At 39.7% G+C, this 21,243-nt stretch overlaps 1 protein-coding gene across 4 annotated transcripts in view; it reads right to left on the bottom strand.

The window, feature by feature from the left end:
* Esr1 (estrogen receptor 1) overlaps positions 1-21,243 on the bottom strand; it is a 381,713-nt gene that overhangs the window by 182,085 nt on the left and 178,385 nt on the right. For all 4 annotated transcript variants that reach the window (XM_031354125.1, XM_031354128.1, XM_031354126.1 and 1 more), the window contains exon 4: positions 15,686-15,802. In XM_031354125.1, coding sequence (XP_031209985.1) covers positions 15,686-15,802 — 117 coding nt within the window. The remainder of the gene's footprint in view (positions 1-15,685; positions 15,803-21,243) is intronic.

Below are 21,243 nucleotides of genomic sequence, written 5' to 3'. Positions count from 1 at the left end.
AAAAACAATGCAAGGACAAGGCAAAAAAACTTTTCAGAGAATCATACTCATTCTTGAGACACTCCCAGCATTTTTTCTAATATTCAAGGTAAGGTATAACTATCTGTTCATGCAGCTAGAGGGATGTCTAGGCAGTTAAACGCGCTTAACTGCGCTTTCAGAGGGCACTTTCAGAGGTTCCCAGTATCCATATCAGACAGTGTAAAACTGCCTATAAGTCCAGCTTCCAGGGACCAAATGCCTTCTGGTCACCCACATAACATTTTCTCAGTAATACCACAATGGACAACAGAAAAAAAAAAAACCAACTGTATGCTACCTGCAAGATATGCACTGCACCTAGAATGCACAGAGACAGACTGAAGGAATAGGGAAGAACTTTGCATGAAAACAGAAGCACAAGAAAAGAAAGGGTAGTTACCTCAAATAAGATCAACTTTGACTTAACACCTGAGAAGAAAGTTATTTTTGCGACAAAAGTGTCAATTCATCAAAATAATATAATAATTGCAAATAAGTATAACCCAAAACCCAAGAACCTAAATATATTAAACAACTATCAATCTGTCTGGGAAAAAAAAGGCACAGCTATAACATACAAGAAACTTTAATATTCAAGTTTGAACAATGATCATATTATCCATATAGAAAAATCAATAAAGCAAGTTTAAGTTTGAGCTGCACTTGAGCACAACTATACCAAAGAGATGAGCGTACAACATCTGTCTAAGAGCAGCCAGAACTTATGTACATTCATCACAAGATACAGAATAGATTCACTAGGCCACAAAACAAGTTTGAACAAATCTAGCAAGATTGAAATCATACCAATTGTGTGATGTCTAACCTCAGCACCACAAAAATAGTAATCAGCAACAGTGGTGCTTTTGGAAAATTTACAAAAACATGAAAATTAAATGACATGCTCCTAACTATTCAATGAGACATAAAGTTCAATAGGGGGAAATGTAAGTCATCAGACAAAAATATGGAAATACATCATACTGAAACTTACAGGGTGTAACAAAAGCAAGTCTGAGATATATTTGAAATAGTAATAAATGTCTGTGTCAAAACTAAAAGAGAAAGAAAAATGGAAGGGAGAGAAGTGGGGGGGAAGGGTGCAAAGAAAAAGGAAGTAAGTTGGTACTTAACTGCCTGAAATTACTCTCTAGAAAGCTAAATAAGAAAGAACAAATTAAGCCCTAGAGTGGTAAGAACAGTCAAACAATAAAGGAAGAGCAAAAACCAATAGTGATTATAAAAAAAAAAGTTTAAAAAAATCAATAGAACTAAGAGTTGATTTTTAAGATGAACAGTATTAGCTAGATAAGGAAGAAAGGACAGAAGACCCAATAGATTAGAGAAAACTGCACACAATACACAGCAACACAGAGGACACAGTCAATAAGGACATACCAATAAACCTTAATAACAGAAGGAATTGATGAATTCCTGAGACACATAATCATCAAGATTGAATCATAAAAGACGAAGCAATGATGAGTCAGAAGTGTGAATCAGTTCCAAAAGGTCACTCATAAAATATAAGTTCAGGACCCAAGAGTTTTGCGAACAACTCTCCAAATATTTAAAGAACTAATACTAATTGTCCTCAACATCTTTAAAACCTACAAATATGACATGCTACATTGAAAGAATAAAGGAAAAATGATATATAATCATTTCAATGAATACAAAACTGCCCTTCTCCATAAAAGGAAGCCTGGCTGCTTTTCTTCATAAAAACTCTCAATAACTTTAGTAGTGTAGGAGTCTACCTCAAAACACTGAAGGCTGTATGCAAACCCATGACAACTATATTCAATCATAAAAAGTTGAAATATTCCTTACCTAAGATTAGGGGCAAAGTCAACTCTTCTCATTTTTATTCACCATAGTGCTGGAAGTCTTAAGTACATCAATTAAGTAAAAAATAGATAGATAGATAGATAGATAGATAGATAGATAGATAGATAGATAGATGATAGGTAGACAGATGGATGATAGATAGATAGATAGATAGATAGATAGATAGATAGATAGATAGATAGGTAGAGATAGATTAATACATGAACCAGAAGTAAAATTATGCCTATTTATGCTTTATATTGTTTTATATAAAGGAAACCCTAAATACTACACACACAGAAAAGTTGGAAAGAATAAGCAAACTTAGTGCTGTTTTAGGATGCAGAATTATCATATAAAAACCCAGTATCAGTTGGGTGTGATGACATGTGCCTGTAGACCTAGCACTTGGGAAACTGAGGAGAGAAGGTCACCCAATTGCTTGCCCTTAGAGGACCTTGTCTAGCATCAATAGAAGATGTACCTAGTCTTACTGCAACTTGATATGCCAAGGCAGGTTGATATCCTTGAATCCTCCCCTTTCCTGAGGCAAAGAGGAGGAGGGGGGATTGGGGAAAGAGTGGATAGGTAAAAGGAAGGGACTGGGAAGAGAGGGGGAGGGAAAACTGCTATGATAGTGAAGTAAATAAATAAATAATTAATAAAAAATACTGTGATTTAAAAATGGTAATGATACTAATACTAATAAAATTACTTCATTTTGTGCCTTCTGGGGAAAAAATCTGCTAACTTGAACTGCATGGTGAACTCCAGGCCATCCTGGTCTATATCATGAGACGCTGTCTAGAAATATGTAGTAGTGTCTCTATGCAATAATAATGAGGTAACCAAGAAAACAATTCCATCTAGGATAGCTATAAAAGATAACATATTTATCCAAGGGAGGAAAAAAGCTACACACTGAAAACTATGTGTTAATTAAACAAACTGAAGAAGATACTAGTAAATCAGAAGACATCCAATGTTTATGGAATTGAAAAATCCATATTGTTAAAATATCCACAGTAGCCAAAGTGGATTTATAGATTCAATGTGATTTGAATCAAAATTTTGAGAGTAATTGTAAAAAAAGAAAAATAAAATAATCCTAAAAGTCATATGTAAACAAAAAGTTGTAACTATTCAAGCCAATCTTGAAGATAAGGAGCAAGGCTGAAATAACACACTGACTTCCAGAGTACTGGAATCCCAAGAGCATGGTAATTTCATACGAATGGACACACCAAACAAACAAACAAATGACTCATAAACAACTCCATGTATTTATAGTCAATTGATTTTCCTCATAAGTTCAGAGAATATGAAATGGAGAAAAGGCAGTCTCTTCAACAAACAATGCTGAGGAGACAGATATCCACATGCAGAGCAATAATAGACCTTTAACTCTCAGCATATATAAAAATCAGCTCAACTGGAGTAAAGTTTAAATCCCTGATGCTGGAAAGCTACTAGAAAAATAGATGAAGAGGCAAGTTCCACTGGTCTAGACAGCAATTTGTTTTCCTACTATAGTCTTGAAAGCTCAGGAAATGAAGACAAAAGTAGACTAATGGGATTTCACTTAACTGAAAAGGTTTAGTAGAACTAAAAAATATGAGTATAAAAGGGAGGGAATCATTGAAATAGAAGAAAATGTCCATAAACCATGCATCTGATAATGGGTTAGGCTCGGAAATACATGAGGAGCTCAGATCAGTCCCAGCAAGAAAGCAGCCAACTCAAGGGAAAACTGAGCGACAGATAATTCTCAAAAGAATAAAATGGCCAACAGTTCACAGGGGAAAAAATATTTTAAAAATGGTCAAGATTATTCACCATCAAGAAAGTAGAAGTTAAAACACACAATGAAATGTCATTTCAAGATTATTGCTGTCACTGTCTGCAATGCGATAAATGATAAGAAATATTGGCCTGAATGTAGATAAAACTTGTGGAATGTAATAAGGATGGAAATTGTTAAAGGCCATTATGGGAAACAATGTGAGGGTTCCTCTAACATTTATACAGAGAGACAAGCCATATAACCCACCAACTCCACTACAAGATGCACATCCAAAAGAATGGAAACAATGTATCAAAAGGTATCTGCATCCCAGGTCCTTTGAAGAATTATTTGTAATTATATGTAGACTCAACCTAAGTGTATATCAACTGGTGAATGAAGTGGGAATGTCTGGTTTCATCAACACCTCAGTTGTGTCACAGGATGTTTTTCTGGAGGCAGTCTTGTGAGAGGGCACCTAATGTTTTGCTGAAAACAGACACTTGAGAGGTCATGCAGTGTTTAGAAAGAATAGAAATGGAATGCCATGAACACTGAGAGGATTCTCTTGCAATCCTATGCTGTGCAATGCTTTGCTGGTCATCGCCAATCTTCGCTTCAGAGAGAGAAACACACCAAAGAAGTTCTCATGGTATTCTGGCTGATTCTGGCTACTTCCACTGACTCGTGCAGATTTGGCAGAGCCTTGTAGTCTCTCCTGGATCGTGTTCTACTGATTCAAGTTTAGTGTTTGTTGTTTGCTATTGAACTGGACTGCTGGTATCCTGCTGGTACCCTGACTATGAAAGAGTGGAATCGGCCCAGCCTCTAAATGGGTCCCTTTTCCTGTTAACCTTCTTTCTCCCCCTCCTCTGCTTGGTGGGTTAGAAGAGAGGTTAAAGTGTTTAAGAGCTTTAAATAAAGTAGGATTTGAAAATAAGTCTGAGCTTACAGGTGAGCAAGCAAACAAAATGTGGTATAGACATCATAATGGAAAACCGTACAGCTTAAAAAAAGAGAGAAACTTAAGATTTGCAAAAGGTGGATGGTACTTGGGATTACTAAAATGATATAAAAGCCAAACACAAAAAGACAAATTGCATGAAGCTTGATTTGCACGTGAAATCTTGAAGCATCAAAGTTACAGAAGCAACAATGACGATGGTACCTGCAAGGGGCAAGGGTGGGCAAGTGATGTTGGAGACCTAACAGCCATGGGACACAAAACAACTGAACAAGAATAAGAGGTTTATCAAAAACAAAATGGTGGCAATAAGTAAGTTAACAGTGTACTGAATAGTTGAGAATTAAGTGTGGGCATTTCTGACTCCAAACTGTGAGATAATGTATTAATCACAATGATTTAACCATTTCACAGATGTTTATATATTTCAAAACATCTTTATGTGTACAATTAATATTTACTAATTAAGATACTTTGGTTGGGCCAGCAGGGAGGCTCACTGGGTAAGAACACTTGCCATTCAAGCCTAATGGCCTGAGTTCAATCTCTGAAATCAGCCTCAGAAAAAAGAATTCATCTGCACAGACCTGTCCTCTGTCTGCTCATACACAGCCACATATGTACTGTACACTCTCATAAACACATATCATACACAAACACAGACACACAGAGACACACACAGACACACTGACATATACACACAGACATTCACACCAATAGGAATAGTAAATAAAGAAAATAAAAATTTAAGAATAAAGTAAAATTAAAGGATTTTGTCAACTGAAAATTTTTAAAAAATTAAATTACTCTTATAATTTATGTATAAAAAGTATGCTTATAAAAAAGTAGTTTATATATACTGTGAATTTTTACCAAAGGATGAAAACAGATTTGTATTTAGTTGACTTTTAAATCCCTATTCAGAACTAGTTTTAGCAAACACACACACACACACACACACACACACACACACACACCTCACCCCTTAAAAAATTAGTAAAAGCAACAGTATCTGAAAATATGCCATATACCCTACCTCTACTATTTTTGAGTTTTCTACATTATCATGTCTGCTAAATAAATGTATGAGACAAAATTGAAAGTAAAATACACCTCTGCATTCTGCACCCTAATAGAAGTTGTGTGTGTGCAGAACTTTGGATGCTTTGTTATTGCACAGAGGTGGACATACTCTTAGAACTTCAATATTCAATGATCTTAGGTATTTTGCAGTCTACACTCTTAAAGGCTCGATTTTTTTTTTTTTTTTTTGGCTGAGATGGATTATAAAACAAATGCAGCCAGGTTTTCAACCTGTTCCACATAACTCTGAAGCCCATGTCTCATTCAGCCTATGTTCTCAGACATTGGATTTGATGTCATCAGGCAAAGGTTTCAGATGGGCTTAGAACTTGTCCTGCTCTGGGCCTCTGCCATTATCATGAGAACATTCCTGAACCAGACCATAAGAGGAGAGATGAACAAACTGAACCAAGGTCTTCCAAGACACCCTAATCAAAAGAGCCAGCTCATCTCCAGACACGAGAGTGTAGAATGAATATCAATCTCCTGACTGACAAGTGCTTCCTACTGTGCATCATTGGTGACCAAAATAAGATCCTGCTATACTGCAAAAAGTACAGAGAAGATATGTTCTCCTAATTAGAAAAATAGGACTTTTCATTCATAATTCATTCATAATTCCATGCTTGTACTTTGAGATGTATTTCTTCATTCTATTAATTTATAGGTGGTTTAACTTTTTGTTGGCTACATTATACACAAACCCTGATTTATTTAAGGTAGACTATTCTCCCATAAACTGCGAGGTATATATTTTAAGACTTTCAAAGGATGCTGAAAACTAACTATATAGCCAAGCCCTACTTGGCTTGAGAGACTACTTTTGCCAAAAAGTGCTACATCGCTGTTGGGCCTACAGGATCCCAGCAGGTAACTGAAAAAGGACAGGAGTGGGAATTTCTTTGTTTTATACCCGATGCCTTCACTACATTACAATTTATGTGTCTGGCTCCTGTTGGACTATGAATGTAAGAACACTAACCGATTAGGGAGTACTCATTTGAACTAATGGAAACCTTTCTGCTTTAAGGCTGTGGATACCAGCTAAGAGAAGCTAAGATGTCTTCAAGATTTGCAGAGCTAGTACAAGCAACAGATTGCCAGCTATCGCATGTGCAAGAACACACACGTACACACACACATCACATACACACACCAAATACACACATACCCCACATTCACACGACATACACACACCATGCATACACCACGCATGCACACACACACACACACATACACACACGCTTTTGTAGATGCAGAGGTCAACTTGTAGAAGTTAACTCTTGCCTTTCAGTATGGAGCTTTCAGGAGCCTAGCTCCGTTAGTGAGTCTTGGTAGCAAGCAGTCACACATCCTGACTGGGGGCTTCTGTAAGGCGTGGTTTCACATCACTGAAATGGCACCCAGATTCCTCTAGTTGTTGCTCTAAGCCTGAAGAAAATGTATGCTGTTCTCTGACTCATTCTCACTACAAATTACCTTGGAGTCCAGAAACAACAGAGTCCTGTGGTCTGATGAGTCTGCACCCCATAAATAAGATCTGTTATCCAGTGACAAGAAAGGAGTCTGATTCCCTAAGCACAAAGCGAACATCACACAATGGTAACTGAATTGTCCCCTCTAGCTCCAGCAAGTCCTCACAAAACCAAGACTGATAATGATCAACTAACCCACAGTTGACAATGCTGCCTAACTGTGCATGCAGCTTGTCGCTCACCCCAGTGCTCACCCTGTTTAAACAGCTGAGGATGTAAATCCCCTTGTTTTCCCTGTGTGTCCATAATGAATACTAAATTCATTTTCTTGTTTTCACTATGGCTTATTTCTTTTTAGAGTAGTGAACAGACCAGATTGATTGAGAATACTTAATGTTGGGCACTCTCTGGTCTAGGGCTCCAGGAATGCCCACATTGTTCTCTACATATGCATTCCTATCATGAAGCTTAACCTGTAGATTAGGAACTGTGAAATTAGCAATAAAAGAAGAAATTAGCAACCATGAACAACATAAATTGAACAATAATATTGCAATAAGTAGTATGAAAATGTAATAGCACGCTCTCTCTCTCTCTCTCCCTCTCTCCCTCTCCTTCTCTCTCCCTCCCTCCCTCCATCCCTCTCAGTTGTACTATTCTCATGAGTTCTCTCAAGTTCTAAGATGATACAAAAGGCTGCAATGTTTATATAATAAGAAATAAGGGAAATGGCAGAGGCATTGTGGCGTAGGGACAGGCTACCACATTAGTTTTCTGTGAATACAAGTTTTGCAACTTCTCAGTTGATCCAAGAGCTTATTTCTTGTTTCTATTGGGTGACTATTGTACATGCAATATATACAACATAGATACTCCAAGCAAGGCCATGATTTATGTTCTATACAGGATAAAGGGGGACAGAGTAAAATTTCATCATGGTACTCTGAAAAATTATGAAATGTAAAAAGAGTGGTTTGCTCATGGAATTCTCCATTTGGTATCTTTTGGATCCAATTGACAGCAGATAATTGAACCACAGGAACCGCAACCAATCATGGGAAGTACAACCAAGCATGGGGAAGGGCGGTTGCTACTGTACATTTGGGAATCTCCTTTCTACTGGTCAAGGCAGACACCTAATTTATATGACTCTGAAATCAATTATATAATATATTAGATGATAGAAATGCTATAGATTAAGAGGCGGGACATAATAAGAAGACACAGCCACTGAGTGAAGCAGGAGCAGGAGAGCCAAGCGCATGCGTAATAGAATGCGGCTAAGCTTCCCTGTGGAGGCGGTAGGAAGCAAAGGATCTGAGGAGAGGAAGGCATCTCATCCCCACAGACGTGGGGCTGTCGAGCAAAAACACGTGTGAGGTTACAGTGGAGGGAACAGGAGGAGGACTGACAGACACGGAGAGAGCAGTCAGAGGCGGCGGATGACCTTGTCCCTTGGAACCACGGTAGATGGAATGGGCTGGACTGGACGGAAACAGGCAAGCCTCCAATGTAAGCTGGGAGGATGGACGGCCAGACCAAAGCAGAGCAGAACCATGGCAAGACTAGCTCAGATTCTGGGAAAGCGTGGCCTGAAGAACGATGGAGTCATGGCCTAAATTCCTTAAAATGTGGAAGTATTAATAAGATGGGGCAAGTTGCCAATAAAGCGTTGTTGAGGGAAAAGGTTGCTGGTTTGAGGAAATTGAGTTTAGGGTGTTCTATAAACATCCTAGTAACAAAAACATATGACCACACACATATAAAAGCCAGTGTGACCTGGGAAAAGGTTAAAATAGATAAAAATAGAGATGAAAAAATAAATTTATAACATTTTTTTAATTTGTTGCTTTATGCTAAGAATGAGAGACTGGGTATTCAGCCCAAACTGGGACATCTATATTAACCCACCACCACCAAGGCTTAGTCAATATCATAAAAGTCGAGGTGGGAAGAGTGTAACAGACATGTGGGGTAAGACAACATGGCTACTGAAATTACGAGCTCACAGTCGTTGTGGTTAACTGCATAAGACTTAGGAGCTGATCAAGATGGGTGGATGATCTTCAAGCCCCACAGCTCACTGAGGAGCTCCTGGAAGTTAGTGGCTGAGGAGAGAGATTCCCCTCTCCATTAGGGATGTGGCTAATAGGTTTCAGTGTCCTACACCTGTGTATATATAGTCAAAACTAATTGTACTTGGTGGGTTGTCAAAAAAAAAAAAAACAGTTGTGAAGGCACATTGGGAAGCTGAAAGGAATGAATGGAGTGTGAATATGATCTTATTTCACTGTGTTGTATAATGCTCAACAACAAGGAGAATTTTGTCAAAGAAAAAAAAAGCAAAGTCTGGTGGAAATGATTGTAGACTCTGGAAATTAAAATTAAACATTTTTTAAACTTTTCTTGACTCTTTTAAGTATTGTGGGGTTTGATCCTATGTAATCCCTTGAGTAATTATTATTACCCAGAATTCTACAGATATGAAAACATTATAATAAACATTAAAGGGTAACTGCTTGACAACTCTGGCGAGATGGCTCAGTGGGTAAGAGCACTGACTGCTCTCCCAAAGGTCATGAGTTCAAATCCCAGCAACCACATGGAGGCTCACAACCATTTGTAATGAGATCTGACACCTTCTTCTGGTGTGTCTGAAGTCAGCTACAGTGTATTTATGTATAATAATAAATAAATCTTTTAAAAAAAAAAAAGCTCCCACTCCTGCTTATCCCAGGAATAAAATAGAGCAGCTCTCTTTAAAAAAAAAATGTATCACTTTAGAATACTCTTGGACTTTGGATGGCAACACTGCCATCGGATACTTAAGGATTAGCTCACTGCTTCTACTGTCTCAAATTTCATTGCAAGGTGTGATGGAACCTAGCCAGAATAGTTAGTGAATGAGCCCTGCGTGTCTGTCAACATCTATGTGGTAATTTCCTCATCTGCGAAAGGAGGATGCTGGCGCCAACATGTCTTGGGTCTATTGTGACAAATCTCTGTAAATCTCTGCCTTCATCAAAGGATAAAGTACAAAGCTCACCCTTCATGCAGCTGTACACAGCATAGATAGCAAAAAGGCATTTAAAGGCATGGATATCTAGGCCACGCTTTGACCCTCCAAAGGAATTAGATAGATTAACTTAGCAGACATGTCTCCCTTGCCAATATCTCCCAGCAATTGGAAAATATACTAGAAAAACAACAAGCAGATGAAAAAGTTCTTAAGTAAGGGATTTTTAACATGGAAGAGATGTAATCAGTCACACTTCTGTAGGACTGTGAATTTGTAAAGTATTTTTATATGTTGCGATTTGTGCTCTTCAAGACAAAGTAGTTGAGCAGAAATTGTTTATGGTGACTTACACCTGAGATCAGCATGGCTTGTAAAGTGACTCTTACATAGTTGCCTACCAGTTCTGAGCAGGAGCCAGTGTTTGAATTGGAGTTTCACATCTTAAGTTGCCCTGTTTCTATTAACCAACCCTGTTAAACAGGAAGCAATATATATTCTGAAAATCAAATGGCCCAATTGATCTGCTGGGTTGGATAAAATCCAGAAGCAACTATCTGGAACTCTGACTCTATCTGATGTTTTGTAATTTAAACCATCCATCCTCCGACACAGTCAAGCTTCAACGTGTCTTCTGAATTTCTATTGCATGCAGATGTTGTCTTTGTATTGTGAGGACACTGCTGGAAGGGTCTTATGCGTAAGTCCCCTTTTACCCACAATACCTTGCATATAAAAACACATAATTATTCAAACAGATTGAGTCTGTTCATTCATTTATTCAAGAAGTTTTCTTAAGCCTCTGCTGTGTGTCTTGTTTTAGTGCTAAATAGGGCAAAGAAAGAACTCCAATCAGCCAGCCTGAAATTTGCAAACTACAGAAGAATACAGACAAACTTGGAGACCTCTAATACTAGAGGGTGCATCTCTCAGAAAGTTATGCTGTATTGTGTGTACAAGAACACAGAAATCTAACCTAGCATGGGGTAATGGGGAGGACCTTCCTAAATGACAAACATTATTAGTCATTATTAGATATCAACAATCTACAAGAGAAAGGGAGGAGCTGATGAAGGAAGAATGACCAAGTCAAAGAGCTCAGTGCATGCACTAAGTTTAAGAAGTGTCCCAATTGGCACAGTTGTGTCTTATGGAACCACAAATCTGAACAAATCTACTCATGATGAGTATCTCCGGACTAAAACATGAAAATATCTCCCCAGGTAGCTAAACTACACACTCTTAGATCTTTAGAATAGATCTTTGGTAAGTGTATGGAGCCCTACTCTAAAACACAATTAATTTTTTGCTATGTATTTAGAGATGCAATATCCCAATTGGTATCCAGCCTGGTAAAGAGACTGGAATATTGTGAACCGTGGGATAACCTTGCAAAGGTCTATTCAATTGCAGCTGTTTTTACAATTATAAATTTTGTAGATAGTTAGGATTACTTCCAGGTATAAATTAAGTCTTTATTCAGAGTAACGTTAGGAGAGCTTGATACATATAGTGTCATAAGGTTATATGTGGTATCCTGTGCAATAAATGATACAGTTTTACAAAAGGCACTTTATATAGGTCTTTATAAATGACTTTATAAATATATATAGGTCTTTATAAATGACCTTATAAATATATACAGGACTTTATAAAATGAGATGTTTTCACAGGCTGTGGTTTTATGGTAAAACATATCTCAAAGTATATGTATATTAATAGAAACAGCCAGGAAGACGCACATTCTCAGTGCAAGTAGACTGACCCTGGTCAGTTGATGGAGAACCCTAAAAAGACACTACTTAATGTTGAATCTTGTGCCTGCAGAATTCGTATTTTGAAACCCCAACCCCCAGGACCTTAGACTGTATCCATCATTAAAAAACAGGGCATTTGAAGAACTAATTAAATTTAAACAAGGTCATAAAGGTAAGGTCCTAATCCGGTATAACTGATGTCCTTACAAGAAGAGGAAGAGAGTGTGTGGGCGAAGGAAAGGTCATGTGAGGACGGGGGAGGTGGCAGGGTGCAAGCCAAGGAGAGAGGCACCAGGAGAAACCACAGCTGCCAAACAGACCACAGGCTTCCAGCCTCCCGTACCAGGACAAGACTGGTTTATATAGTTGAGCCAACTGATCTGTAGTGTTTCCTTACAGCCAGGCTATAAAGTGGTGAATTTTACCCCCCAAAGGAAAATTCATGTATTGAACCTTAAGCATCCAAAATGATACTTGGAACGGGTACTTTACGGGGATAATTAAGATTAAATTAAGCCAGAACTGGAGAAATGGTGAGTCTGAGATTAAGAACACTGACTGCCCTTTCAGAGGACCCCGATTCCATTCCCAGATCCCACATGGAAGCTCACAACCATCTGCAGCTCCAGGTCCAGAGGATCTGATGCCTCTCTCCGATCATGGGTACCAGGCATGCAATCAGTGAAGAAACGTATACTCAATCAAAGGTACCCACATATGTATAATGGAATTAAAATTTAAAACTGTTTTTAAAAAGATTACATGAAGTCATAAGGGTAGGCACCTAGCCTGCAGGAACTGTTGTCCTTCTAAGAAAGAGAAAGGTGAATGTATAGGCAGAGAAAATGCTATACAAAGATACCTTAGTTCTGAAAAGAAGCCTACACTAGAAACCACATTTTTTCTAACCTGTGAACCTTAGATGTTCAGCTTCCAGTAATGTGAGAAAATTAATTTTGTCATTTAAACCACCCAGGGTGTAGCATTTTCTTACAGAAGCTCTAGAACCCTAATGCAGACACACACTCTGCTGTCAGACACACACACACACATACACAGATAAATACACACAAGTGCATGCCAATGCAGGCTAGCATAACATATTTTCTGGCATCTATCTGCATTCCTATTTGAAAACAGAAGACTTACATTGTGCCTTTGTAAATTGAATTTTTTTTATTAGACCAAAAACAAGGGTTCCATATTGATATTTATTCAGTCAGGATGAGTCTGTCTGAATATTACTTAGAATCAAAAATAATAGGATTGTTTTTCAGAAGGTAGGGTCAATGTACAGATGCCATCCCATTTTTCAATGCCCTAGACATTTACAAAGTCATTCTTGCATCTTTCAGAGAGAATGATCTTGGCTTAAGTTACCTGCAGTTAGCGAACAAGAAACTTGGGAGTCGCTGTCCTCGTCCAATTCCTACCTGAACTTTTCTTCGTGCAGCTGCTACATTCCTGTCACTTGTCAAATCACGGTAGAAGCTTTTTGTGAGGTTAATTAAGCCTGACTAATTTCCCAGTACAAAGAAAAACGAAGAAGTCCTTAAATATTGAATCCATTTATGATTCAAGGTGTCATTTTTTTAATGTGACTGTTCAATTCTTAGAATTAATTACCCTCTGAATTCAAGCTGCTTTTTAAGACATATAGTCATACCTCACACAAAGCATAAGTTCAACATTTCAGCTCTTCTCTAAGAGACTATTCCAAATGCTGCATCCCAGTTCTAGCCATGAAACGAAATCATCTTTCATGGTAATCCATATGATAGCCAACTATGCCTTCATCTTGATCTCCATTCCTGGTTTTCCTTAACCCTCTTTGTCCTGGTATTAATCAGTTAAAACTTAGCTTTCCTTTGTGCTGGGGACATAGCTAAATGGGAAAATAGCTTCTCTGGTAAGCATTAGGACCTGAGTTCAATCCCCAGAGCACACATGAAAAAGGCTGAGTGTGTATTTGAGCCATCCTAATGTGATGGCTACTACTGACTATCAACCTGATAGGGTCTAGAATGACCGAGGAGACAAATTCTTTGTGCACGTCCTTGAGGGAGCTTCTATACTGACTTAATTGAGATAGAAAGGCTCACCCTAATTCTGGGGTAACACTATTTGGTGGGATAAGGTCCTCGACTTCATAAAAGGAAAGAAACAAACTGGCTGTGAACACTCACAGCTCTCTGCCTCCTGACTGTGACTGCATTATGGTCAGACATCTCTAGCTTCTGATGCCCTCTCTCCCTTCCCTGCTGTGACAGAATCTACCCTTCAAGGGTGAGGTGAAAGATCAATGTTTTGCCCTTAAGTGGCTTTTGTCGGTCTATTTTGCCACTGCAATGAGACAAAATAACTATTAATGATACACCCAATTCTTTTGACACCTTTGGGCTTCAAGAAATGTAAAATTCTGCCTTTTGCGTAAACAAAAGCTATGATATAGGGGTTTACTTTTGTCATTTTACAAGGACAAACACATGTTATTTGTAGCATGATACTTCAAATTCACCTTATAGTTCAGGAACTTAAAAATTATGAAATTTCTACCCCATCTGTTTAGCTTTATTGGCTACAAAGTCATTCCTGTAAATAAAGTAAAATTTGAGTCTGAAAAAAAAATGATACACCCAACAATGGTGAGATGGAGACAGTCAGAGGCCAGGTGTACTGCAGTGTAGCCTAATTGAGTAGATTCAGGCCAGCGAAAGACCCTGACTTGGAAACAAAAGTGGATGATCATAGAGAAACAGCATTTAAAGCTATCCTCTGACTTCCACATGTGTCCCTGCCCTCATCGGTTACTTTGGCTCATCACAAGCTTCATCCACTTCTAGAGGCTTCCTCTCCAGCTTCCTTTTCCCTCAGTGTCACCGTGGAGACATCTGAATGCATCTAGGACGTGACGTCCACTGTGCGGGTACCTATTCATTCTGTCACTACAGTGAAGGCTACCCAAGACAGAAATCAGTGTTCAGTAGGTCAGATTTCCAACCCTAGGTCTCAAGAGAACCACATCTAGGATCATTTAACAATCCCCACCCAAGAAAATCCTACTCTAGAATCCCATGCACAAAAACTCTAAGAGACTGAATACACAAGGGGCCAGGAGAGTGCATGCCTGTGCACCCACACACCAGCAACTACAAGATAAAGCAGTGTGACAAATCCTGGGTGCTTGGAGATTTCTTGGAAGCCAGCAGCCCAACAACCTCTTCCAGCATCCCATGAAACACTGGGGTTATGGAGAATGAAGCTCACTAGGCTTCTTCAATGCCTTTGGATTGGAATTCTGATTTCCTCCATAATATGCACTGATAAAAGAGACTTGGCAACTGTTTCATCCTCTGATATAGAGGTCTCAGTTGAGGAAACGTCATCACCTAATCTTATCTGTCTAGCATTAGCTGTATCAACAGCAACTGCAATACCTTCCCCGAGTGAGGCATGGTATAGTCCTTCTTCACCTGGTACCTCCCACATGCCTTTGCTGTAAAATGCAATCTTTACTTTGGAAATATAAAACATTAAATGGTATGTTAGAATTCTCAGGTTTTAGTTGCTTTGAATTAAAAAGAAAATACTATGTATCACGAACACCCCCCCCCAAAACAAAGAAAAACCAAGAGTAGTTAAAATTAGAGAGATTTACTAAGCCTCTATTTGATACAGAGCCAGCCCTGGGCTACTGCAGCTAGGCAGCCCAGTATCCACAGCACAGGCATCCCCAGCTTAGGGAGCTATACTCACCGCCTTTCATCATGCCCACTTCATAACACTTGCGCAGCCGGCAGGCCTGGCAACTCTTCCTCCGGTTCTTGTCAATGGTGCATTGGTTTGTAGCTGGACACATGTAGTCATTGTGTCCTAATGGAAGTAAGAGGGTTAAATTAGTATCATTTCAGGAAATGTAAGAGGTCAGGCTCTTACCCTTAATTTCTACCTCATACTATTTACCTTGGCGGTTGTTTGGTCAAAGCCTCTCCCCGTCACATGACCTGTGCTGGGCAGTATCCAGTGGGTTTTGTTTTGTGTTGTAAGAGATGGAGGCTGGGGGTTCTCAGGTGCTAGGTAAGTGCCCTAACGTTGGACAGCATCCCCACTTTCCAGGGAAACACCATAAGGACATATTCCCAAGTCAGGGCTCCTCTCTGTGAGCTTTGCTTTGCTTTTCATTTGGTTTGGTTTGGGTTTTATGTGGTTTCTCAGGCTACTCATAAAATGAAATGAAATGAAATGAAATGAAATAATAAAATGAAGTAAAATAAAACTGTAAGAAGGACTGTTATAAATCAAAGGTTTTGGACTCTTCAATTAATTGCATGTTCAGATAAAGTGCAGAATATCTAAATTCAAGTCAGAGAAGTAGGCTGGGTGGAAGTTAGTCTGTCCACTGCTATGCTGGCCATTCCCTAAGGCTCATTTTCCTCCTGTCTATGCTAGAAAACATTATCATAACACACACGTGCACACACACACACACACACACACACACTCACATGCACACACTCACACACACATGTACATAAAACTTTATAATTGTTCCACCATTGTGTTCCAAGACTTCAGAAATGAGTTACTGAATGTCAAGTGATTGGTCCTGTCCTCTAATTATGAACCTCTCTCCTCTCTCATCTGTTGGTTGTCTCCACCAAATGATTCTCATTGGCCTTGGACATAGGCAAGCCTGCCCCTCCATGTTAACTTCTACCCTATGTCAATGGCCTTTTTACCCTTCTGGACTTCTCAGAAATGTCTACGCTGGGTTACCTTTTTTTATCTCTCCTGAGCTGCTCAAATAGCCCTTGGTTTTACAGCAAGTTACCTATCTCTAGCTGCTCCCATATGAAGTCTGCATAGTTGCCAAACATTTCACGGAGTCTTCAGTTTGGACTACAGACTAAGGGAATGGCATATTTTCCATTCTCAAAACAAAGTGAAAACATATTCTGCATACTAATTGAAATACATCCTTCAGGCCTCTACTCCCTGTTCATAAAGGGCAAGATGCAAGACAGTGAAACGTTTGAACACAGGGCTATTTGTGTCTTTGCAACATAAATCAGCCCAAACTAGGACATATTGGGGTTGGGATTTTAAAAGAAACACAAGCCTCCATTTTAGATGTATTTTATAAAAGCCACCATGTGAACTAACATCTTCTCTTCCATAAGAAAGACTGGTAAAGCCAGTAAGCAGGACTATGAATTTGAAACTAGTCAGAGACCCCACACTGACTGAAAAATCCAGGCACAGAGTGTCATTATGTTGTCCAGCCTGGCCTTGAACTCAGAGATCCACCTGGAGTAAAGGCTTGTACCACTGTGTCCAAGCACAGTAGTTATTTTTAAATTGTCTTTACTAGTAGGGAAGAGTTGTTGAGGAAGGCATAGAATGGGAAACAAGGTTGATTTGGGCTTAGAGTTAGCAAACTCCAGGAAAATGGCTCATTATTCTGATACCCTAAAGAAATCCTCAGTGGTTTACCTCTTCTTGTGTTCACAGAGAACACATCGACATATTTTAGCTCAAAAAAACTAAGTACACATTTAAGCCACAGAAAAAAATTTAATAACTACTTAAACCAAATACTATGTTGACTCACTTTCTCTCTGACAGACAAGTATTTTGCAAGCCAGAAGAGGGGAAAGAATGGCTGTGAGTCAGATAGCAACTGGATGCCTCTACTGTTTAGATTGGCTATCCACTAAAGATGTCTATCTTCATGAAACCAGGTGAGATTCTTGAACTAACATGTCTAATCCATAAAGTGCATCAGATCTGTGTAATTGACTCCATCCTTTAGCAAGAATGAGAGCAGAGGCACATAGGATTATGGCCACAATGCAGGGCTTTTCTGACAACGCTCAAAAGAAGTTGAAATGACTAGTCGATAAACTGACTAGAAGAAAGATTCTAATAAGTGCATGTTTGCTATCACCAATCAAAACAAGTCCTCCCTGACCAAACACCAGCCCTGAGTACTTTTAAGTCTTCAACTGATGTTAGATAAAAAGCAACAAAGCCATCATTTCCCTTAATAAGTCTGTAAATGCCTGATGTTACAGCAAGTGTTTTCCCTAGCTCCTTCTCAAGCCCTATTTGATCTTTTGAAAATAATTTATGAGAAAAAAAACAGTACTGAAGTAGAATTGATTTTTGAGAACCAATTCATTTATGTGAGTGAAATATCCAATAATTTTTACCACAGAGACGAGAAGCTAGGGCCTTGTAATAACACTGGAAGAAGTATAAAAGGAGACAACCAAGATGAAATAGTCAAGTGGAGGTCTAGAAAGCTATATACGCTAGTTTCTTTCCCACCAAGAATTAAAAGTTAGGCCTGGATATGTCACTCAGTGACTCACCAACTGCCTAGTATATATGAGACCTTAGGCTCCATCATTATCATGAGCAAAAAAATGTAAATAAAAATCCCTTGGAGGAGTAGATAGCTTGGTAGTGTGAAGTGTAGAGACAGGCTACCGATGAGGCCTACAAGCCAGAACTACCAGGTGAACCTGGTTTCCGTGAAACATGTGGTTCCTTCAGGATTCCTTTTCTTGATTTTTTTTCCTTCTCTCTATTCTCTATCATAGCAACTGTTTTGTCATTATCACTGAGAAAGCCTAGATTTGTTTTATTATAAAAAATAAACGATGATCCATATCCAGACATGGAAGATAAACACAGACTAATTAAAGCAAGCAGTAGCTAGAGAGAAATCTAATAGTGTGGATTTTTCTTTTTTGACACCTTTCCCCTCGGGACATTTTGGCAGCTACCTCACACCAGATCTCTTCTGGGGGCGTTAAGCCTGTCTGTGCACCCAACATCCATCCATCCCTGACCCTTAGGAACTGGCATTACCAGTTAAACTGACTGAGCTGCGGTTTGAATCTCATGTCTCCCACCAGCTCTTATTTTGAATGCGTAGTCTCCAGTTCAGGGCACTGTTTCCAAGGTGGAGCCTGTCAAGGAAAGTAGGCCACTTGGGGGTGGATCTTTGAAAGTCACACCCAAACAGGCTCTGACTCACTCTGTTTCCCAGTCAGACACCAGGCCCTGCCTCAGACTCACACCACCATAGATAGAGGCTTTCTGCCATCATGCCTTCCTGCAACAACAGACTAAAGCCCTTCAAACCCAAGAGCCAAAATAATCATTCCTTTCCTAAGTTATTTTGGTTGAGTAGTTTGTCACAGCAATGGCATAGTAACTAATCCAATAACCATCTTCACACGTATCTGCTGTCTGTCTCTTGTCAATGACCCAACATAAAGCCACACACACAGAGTCACTGCAGACCACCTCCCTCACTGGACCCTCCCACCACACCCCCACTACATGGGCCCACTCACACAGATACCAAGAGACAGCGATCAAATCAACTATTTGATTATTTTTCAAAGCAAAGTCAGTTATTTCAAATAAATACAAATGTGTGTGAGTGAGTGAGTGACTGAGAGAGAGAGAGAGTGGGGGTATGTGTGTATACATGCATGTGTGTGTATATATGTGTATGTGTGCATGCATGCATGCATGTGTGCATGTGTCTATCTTGTATGTTTATGTCTGTACATGCATATGCACATGTGTATATGTGTGTGATATGTGTGTATGTATGTACATATATGTGTATGCAAAAGACAGAGGTAGATTTGGAATGTCTTTTTTCATTACTCCTTTACTCCGTTACTCACACTTTTTTATTTTAAAATTTTATTTATTTGTTAAAGGTTTCATGCATATAAGATGTTCCTCCACCCCGGAACACACATTATCCTCTCCCATCCTCCTACTCCCATCAAATTCCTTCTTCTTTCCAGATCTCCCTATTTTATGTCCTCTCATTGTACATTTAACTGAGGGCCCCTGCATGCACATGGGTGAGGGTGGCTTACTTTACCCAGGGCCATGTTCCTGGGAAGAGCATGACTCAAGGTTTCTGCTCAGGTTTCAAGTGCACCACTCAAGGAACTAGCTCCTCTGTAACTCTGCCCTCAAACCAAGCTTACTTTGTATCCTGTCACCACAGCACCACACTGGCTTTTAATTGCTTGCTTGAATCCACAGATGCGCTTAGGCTTGGCAGCCAGTGGACCACACCTGACTCATCATCCCACTATGCCCGCCACATCCTAGGCACAGAGCAGAGCTCAGTGAGTACTCCTATAGAGGAATCAAGCAAAGACAAGAATGGTCTGGCTATCCCCCCACTGACCTATCTGTGCAGCCCAGGTATCAGGAGGGGACAGGTTGGACTCTATAAAGGAAATAGTCACTATGTTGATCACTTTTTTTGTTACTGTACTAAAATATCATGATCAGAAGCAACTTATAGAAGAAAGAGTTTATTTGAACTTAAAATTACAGTGTGGGGTGAGGAGAAGGGAGGGGACAGGTAAGAGAAGGGAGAAAGGAATGGGGAGGGAGAGGAGGAAAGGGAGAAAGGGGAAGATGGAGAAGAGAAAAGGAAAGGGGGACGAGGGGGAGAGGAGGGAGAAAGTGGGGAGGAGGGAAGGAGGAGGAGATGGGGAGAGAGAGAGAGGGAAAGGGAAGGAGAGGAGAACGGAGGGACAGGAAGAATAGGAGAAGGGGAGGGGAGGGGAGAGAGGGGGAGAAGTGGGAGAGTGAGAGAAGGAGAGGAGAGGGCGGGGGAGAGAGAGAGGAAGACAAGGGAGGGAGGAGGGAGGAAGGAGAATAGAGAGGAAGGGGAAGAAGAGGGGAAGGAGAGAGAGATGTAATGAATGGAGAGGGAAGGGAATGGCAGGAGAAATGGGGTGGAGAAGGGGAAAGACAGTAAGAGAGAGAGAGAGACAGAGAGAAACTGAGACAGAGAGACAGAGCATATCATAATGGCATGTCGGTGAGGAGCAACGGAGCATGGCAGCTGACAGCTAGAGTAAGATGCTGGGAGAGCACATCTTTACCCACAAGCACAAAGCACAGCCATGGAAAGGAAGAGGGGCAGTGCTACAAAGTCCCAAAGCCCTCCCCCAGTGACGTACTTCCTCCAACAAGACTGTACCATCCCCCAAATAGCGCCACCAACTGGTGACCAAGTGTTCAAGTATCTGAGCCTACAGCAAACATTCCTCACTCAAACTACCTCAAGCGCTCTGAACAGAATGGGCGACAAGTAACCAATGCTTGTTAACAAAAATAAGCACTTAGCATACTCGTCATGCTTGGAGTCATGGAAGTCCAAGTGAATTGTCAAGGATCAATAAAATCAAAGGTGTTTAACACCACACTGCCACGCACACTTGCGTGATGGCGGTATTTGAGGCGAAAACTTCAAGGAA

This window comes from Mastomys coucha, unplaced genomic scaffold, assembly GCF_008632895.1.
Source record: "Mastomys coucha isolate ucsf_1 unplaced genomic scaffold, UCSF_Mcou_1 pScaffold5, whole genome shotgun sequence".
In the NCBI taxonomy this organism is placed as follows: Eukaryota; Metazoa; Chordata; class Mammalia; order Rodentia; family Muridae; genus Mastomys; species Mastomys coucha.
This window is presented reverse-complemented; position numbering and strand designations above follow the sequence as displayed.